The sequence below is a fragment of the Diaporthe amygdali genome, assembly GCF_026229845.1.
Source record: "Diaporthe amygdali strain CAA958 chromosome Unknown NODE_108_length_6168_cov_115_976030, whole genome shotgun sequence".
Lineage (NCBI taxonomy): Eukaryota > Fungi > Ascomycota > Sordariomycetes > Diaporthales > Diaporthaceae > Diaporthe > Diaporthe amygdali.
In genome coordinates this window covers 1-6,168 of record NW_026517128.1, presented here as the reverse complement: position 1 = coordinate 6,168, position 6,168 = coordinate 1, and the positions used below count along the sequence as shown (strand labels likewise).

General features: G+C 50.0%; 3 protein-coding genes across 3 annotated transcripts; 1 reads left to right on the top strand and 2 right to left on the bottom strand.

The window, feature by feature from the left end:
- On the bottom strand, positions 1-286 carry J7T55_014997 (uncharacterized protein; the record flags this gene model as incomplete). The annotated part of the gene is made up of 1 exon (XM_053136340.1): positions 1-286. A coding segment is annotated over one exon (286 nt), but the record flags the coding sequence as incomplete, so codon positions are not given.
- Positions 287-1,232: 946 nt separating this feature from the next.
- J7T55_014996 (uncharacterized protein) lies at positions 1,233-3,892 on the bottom strand (the record flags this gene model as incomplete). The annotated part of the gene is made up of 6 exons (XM_053136339.1): positions 1,233-1,371; positions 1,465-1,518; positions 1,761-1,949; positions 2,141-2,773; positions 2,838-3,605; positions 3,657-3,892. The coding sequence occupies 6 exons, from the start codon at positions 3,890-3,892 to the stop codon at positions 1,233-1,235; spliced, it is 2,019 nt and encodes a 672-aa protein (XP_052986079.1).
- A 1,983-nt stretch (positions 3,893-5,875) lies between these two features.
- J7T55_014995 (3-hydroxy-3-methylglutaryl-coenzyme A reductase) lies at positions 5,876-6,076 on the top strand (the record flags this gene model as incomplete). The annotated part of the gene is made up of 1 exon (XM_053136338.1): positions 5,876-6,076. A coding segment is annotated over one exon (201 nt), but the record flags the coding sequence as incomplete, so codon positions are not given.
- Between the last annotated feature and the right edge of the window lie 92 nt (positions 6,077-6,168).

Sequence of the window (6,168 nt, the reverse complement as noted above, 5' to 3'; positions counted from 1 at the left end):
TTGAAACTTTCCCGATAAGCTCTTTATATGCATCGGGGTTGCGTTCTCGAAGCTGGTTGAAGGCTCGTATTCTGTAGATTTCAGGGGTGTCATTGAGAGCCAAGGCCAGCGAGTCCCTGTCCCAGACCATGTTCAGGGTGGGGACCAAATCATTAAAGGACTGGGCCCTGAAGAGTATGTTGTACAATTTGCGTCGATCGCTGGCACGACGGTCATCGTAGCACCATTTGAAAAGGAAGCCTTCGGCGTCGCGAATAGGATCTGTTGAGGGCACTTGGATCTCCATCATTAGTGATTTAGTCCACGTGAACCTAGATCTGCGAGGTCTATCCCAGACGAGCTTATATAGCTATTTCGAATGGACTTGCAAAGGGTTACACCTAAAAGAACTTGTCGAAATAGTCACTTTTGAGGCCTATAATAAGCTTCAGACCATTTCTGGTGCCGTGCTGATTCAAGGCCCACGCTGATTCGGATTCTCAAGTGGCTCGAGACCAAGCTCGCAGCGATGCCGCACCTCAGAGGATTTAAGAGGTATTTTGGACTCACAACGGCTAAAGATCAGAAGAGGAAAGCTTGAGTCTTGGAATGTCACACCTCCCCTTTGTGTATCCTTTCGACTGTAGATCGGTGGGTCGCACCCAGGGCCCTGGCCCTGAGTTCTGTGAGTGTCCGGCTGATGGCGCTTCTACTTTTGGTGTTTTGACGCCTTTATATGTTGATTCTCAGCTGCGTACCAGATTGAGGACTTTTAGAACTAGACCTGAAAGACTTAATATGCTTCGAAGAAGTAAGGGCGCGCTGTTTTTTTTCTTCCAGCCATCTACCATAGTCAACCTCTTTTGCGCCCTTTCAGACGCTGAATACGGTACTAACCAAGACCTGCCTGTGATATTCTTCTCCGGTATCCCCACAACGTAGTTGGACAGTCAGCCGGACAAGACACATGCCCGGACAGTTTTGCCAGCTCTTGTAGGCCCTTCGCATCCTGAAATCGAAAGTCTATATTAAGCACTGCGCATTTAAGACAATCATTTACCACCACTTATATTGTGAACTATAAGACAAGCGCAATTGCACTGCAATTGCGGATTCGCTTTTGCGCCACATATATATAAAAGATCGGTAATACGTTACAATCATTTGCGAAGACTCCCTCACAATATCGAAATATGGAGAGATGAAATGAATAATGTGTGGTTGAGCCTTAGTGACGCCCAGTCCCCGGCCATTTACCGAAACCCTGACGCTGAACTGCCAGCTCGGTTCGTCTTGAGTATCGGCAACGGTACGACAAGCAGTTCGCTTCCCTTACCCGCCCGCACGATTACCATCACGGCAGCGACTATCAGAACGTGAACGGTGGAGGGGCTGGCCTAGGGTTGAGAGCGGACTTGGCCCGAGCTAATGGACGACCAGGAATCTCTCCGCTGTCCGCCGTGCCGAGACGAATCAGACACTAACCTTCTATAGCCCGGTAGTCTCGCCAGATTTCCGATCGAGTTCAGCTGTCGCTCCCTATCCCAGTGTCGCTGTCTCTGTTACCGTCGATGCCACCAGGATGGCCCAATCGCCATTCTACTCATTAAGAGAATGACAGTCGGAATGTCCGCGGGGTCCGGGGGCATGATTCATTCATCTCATAACTACCTTTGTCCGGGCCAGATGGCTCTGCTGGCCATGCCTGAATCAGCCACTGGTAAAGCCAATCTGCTCCGTACTGTAGTTCCCGACGACAGTCACCAGAAAATGGAACTCACTGTCTTGCCCCAAACGGCTCTGGCCCTCGCCACCCTAGCTGGAACTGGACATCCAACCAGTGCGTGCTGAGCCAAGCACGCGGGACAAGCTCGCTATTGCTGTTAAACTTCATGGTCATAACTCGTCGCATTCGTTCTCTATCAAAGCCTGACTGAGAGTGGTTGGTGAGGACTGAAGGCTGGGTAGAACTTTTCAATTGCCATGTTTCAGCTTCAGTCTGCTTGACGTAAGTAGCCGCGAGTTACTCGTTAAATGTCTCCCAAGGCCTTCGGTTTCTCTTCGACCCTAGTGACCCGATGCATCAGGCCGCAGACCAACACAAACAGCCATTGATTTTTTGAAATGATGCAAACCGAACGGCAGGGTACAGTGGCCGGACCCGACGCTTTCAGCAGCGGCAGGATCTGTTAGCTCAATGTGAAGCTCTCTTAACACTACAACCACCGAAGAAAGTATCATGTATTTCGCCAGGCTTTCGCCGGGGCATCTCGAAGGCCCTCCCCCAAACGGAAACCAATAGCCTTCCAAGGTTGCCTTGGCTGGCTTGCCCTGGTCTTGGTAATTGGCTGTGTGGCGCCGCCCTGGCTCCGGACTGCGACTGGCTCGGCCGTCGAGCCCCGCGTTCGGGCGGATAAGGAACCTCTCCGCCCAGAATTCATTGACAGGGCGCGTTCCGTAGGGTCCAAGGACGGCGCTGCCATTCCAGAATTTGTCGTCTGCACCTCCAAGCCAGTTCGAAAACATCACTGGCGTGTTGCGCTTGATCTTGCAGCCGCCAAGAATCATGTCCCCATCGGGACGTCTGCGGCCTACTGCGCCTGCAATTCGAAGGCGCAATGTCTCCCGATAGACTGAATTCAGTAGCGGCAATGCCACCAACTTCTCTACATCCAACCCAGACGGATCTGAAAAGGCACATCGTACCTCTGCTTCGACGCGTGAAGCGAGGTCTTTATCAAGCAGGATGTAAAGGAGCATCCATAACGTGGCTGGAATACTGTTCGCCATCGTGCTACGAGGAATAACCACACGCTGCGCATAAGAAAACGACATCCCTCGGGGTAATGGGCACTTACACGAATAAGTAGCCGAGCATGACGCTGGCGATTCCATCATCAGAGAACCCCAGGTCCTCATGCCTTCTGACCATCTTGCGCATACAAGCAGTTCCCCAGACAGGTTCGTAGTCAGGATCGGATCTTTCAATACTTTCCATGTCAGACTTGGAATGACACACTACTCGCCAGGTCTTGAAGTTGTTAAGCATTGTGTCGCGGGCTCTGTAGGAGGATGGAGAGAGCCAGCGGGAAAGTCCCATGGCGATATTGGGAAACGCTTCGTAGAACCTCACGAAGTCTTCACAGAAAGAAGGAGACACAGTCAAAACATTCTCGCCGTATAGTGCTCGGACCTCGGCGCGAAAGAGATGACCGAATAAGAAATGATATAGGTCAGGGAGTTGGCTTGGCTGACAACTGAGACTGGCGTCGTCGAGGAGACTGCACGTCAGATTGGCTAGGAACCGTTCAACTGTAACCCTGAGGTGGCGACCCTGGAAGTACAGGGCGAAGTCTCTGCGCTGGTGGCTTATAATCCGGCGAGATGGATCGGGATGGTTGGTCTTGTGCACTGCTGCTACCTCAAAAGACGATATGAGGCTGTGGTCGAATATGCGCAGGTCCGTTGTTGGCATGCCGAAGAAATTCCGGAGGGCATCTGAGAGCCCTGGGCTAGGGAGAAGATGCGGACTCCGGAGCAGCTGACGAACCTGCTCGCCTGGCGCGGCCACGTAGATACCGTATCCGCAGACGCCGATGAACGCCGGAGAGCCTCGCTGGCGAGACCTTGGCAAGTCAATAAGGACAAGCTGGGCCGTTATGGAGCCTGTCACTCACAACAGACCGCGGAGAAAACTTTCACGGTTGAAGAGGAAGAAGATGGTGTTGAGTACTCCGAATCGGGCAGGAGATCGCCAGGGAGACATTACCCAAGCTTTAGGCTGGCATTGAAGATTCTGTGTGCAGGCGAGAATGAAGGCAAAACTAGTAGCAAAAAGAGCAACGTAGATGATGCTGTTCGGCAAGCCAAGGAGGTCTGAGGCGGCAGTGCCGCTGTGCACGAGCATAGACATTATGGATAGTTCGGGGTGGTCTCTTGAGCGGAGTGTCTAGAGACTGAAGACGGCGGTAATATTCGTATCCTGGTTCGAAGGATTTTATATTGAAAATCACTTACTGAGCCTGAGGCAGGAGGAATCATTCTTGTCCACTTTGACCCATAGAGTCACTCACTCTTCGGTCAATTTCACTGTAGCCCTGTGTAGGTTCATTTGCACTCTTGTCATTTGCCAGAATAATGGCGCTTTAATTTGCTCCAAACTGTCTGATCCTGACATCACAGACGAAAATGAAGCAAATAGGTCTATACAGTAGCATGGACTGTATGATTGGATGTCGATGTCAATCGATTGGTTCGAAATAGATCTCTCGCAGCTGCTGTATGTTGTTAAAGTGCTGCACGTTATTTCTGGCTCACAGCACAAACTGGAAAGCCAACGGTCCGGTGTGTTCCTGTATAGTACAGTACAGTATTGTACCGTACGCTGTAATTTCGTTGGTGAAAACTTGAGCTCCAACCTGCCAAGAAGTTGGCACCCAATAGCATTTTTTGACAATAACCTCCCGGGCCGCTCTAAAAAAACGGGCACCTGTCGAATAGGAACTCAATGCGTAGCAATGTGTATCGTCATTTAGACGGAAACCGTATCGCCCGTTTGCAACCAATGGGACGCCAGTACGTCTTGATACTCTACTCACAGACATGGCGGCCAAATATGGGCTTTAACATTCTTGAGCCTTTGATGGTACAGTACATATGTATTGTATAGTAGAAGCGATAGGTTCGGATCATATTGGCTGCAAAACCGGAGGGAAGTGCATTGAATGAACAGTCAACCCAATCAGCGCAGAGTACGAGAGAATGACACAGTTCTCCTTTTCAGCGACTCGGGGTTGAGAGTGTGGAAGTGTGATTGGTGGAGACGCGCTTAACCCTGTGATTTCAGGCTTGAAACATTTCATGTACTGTGTTCCTAGTTCTGAGTGACTCCAAATCCCAGAACCAGCAAGATTATGGAACTACCAATAGACGAACCCACATTGTTTACTCGTCGATGCTAACGGAAAAAGCCATTACCACGTAGAAGTACAACATGCGGCCTAGCAGCCTGTTTGATCATTTCGGACATGGCCAGTTCAGAAATACGATTTGCCCTTTAATATCAGGATTCTGGAGGGTTGTTGAAGGTACTTGGTATGTTCAGCTGCATCCCTCTTTGAAAATGTGGTTAGCATCTTAGAAAAACTCTGGGTAATTTCATCTTTGGTTTGCCCAAGGAATATTCAGATTTCAGCTAAGGATGAAAACCACTCCTCACGTTCTCAATCTACCAAAACATATGGTTCACAAGCTTTTTTTATACATCATGAGTTGTCAATCACAACTTCCAAGCAATAGAACGATCTCGCCTCGCACTTTGATTGGGCGTAGAATATACAACCCCGACAACGTTTAAGACTTCCAACAAGACTCCGGACCCAAATGCTTTGGCCACTTAGACGCGCGAAAGAAAGGTTTCTACGAATTAGTAAAGCTCAAAGTCGTCCACTCTTGAAGCATCATGGCTGTCCAGTAGAGTTGGTACGGATTGTATTGGCAGCGAAGGGACATTCGTTCATGGATTAGCCAACATATCTGCGCCAATCAATCTAGCGCATAGCAGGAGGGCATGGTGCTCTCTTGTATATAGACTCTTGACTCTCTCAGCCTGTGAAAATATGATTGGGAGAGAAGTAATTGTTCTCAATCGTGGGCCTTTGCGGTTTTTAACTGGACTCATTCCGATTGGCACGGCATGTAGATGGAAGACAGCACAGTATCGCCAGATGCCTTCCACAGGCGAGGACTTCGAAGGGCATACAGTACTTGATCACAAACTGATATGCTAATTAATGTGAGATTCCTCACTGCAAAGCGTTCCGATCTCTCTCTTTCTCCTGCCAAACAGCTTTGTGCAGCGAACCATCAACTTGCACACATTACACCTGTCTTCGATATGGCTGAAGGAAGTGCTCGTGCGGAAAAGCTCCGCTCGCTCATCCAGGGACATGAGCTCAGTGCCACTGCACGAGACGCCGAACTGCTCAAGGATATCAAGATCGAGAACTGCATCGGATTCACCAGAGTACCTCTCGGAATAGCTGGCCCCTTGCAGCTCAGAGGGCCTGACGCTGCCGGAAGTCTTTTCTTGGACAAGGTTTGCGCCCCCCTAGCAACTTGTGAGCCCACACTTATTGCCAGTTGCTCCAGGGGTTGCAAGGCCTTCAATGTGTCAGGCGGCGTGAGCTT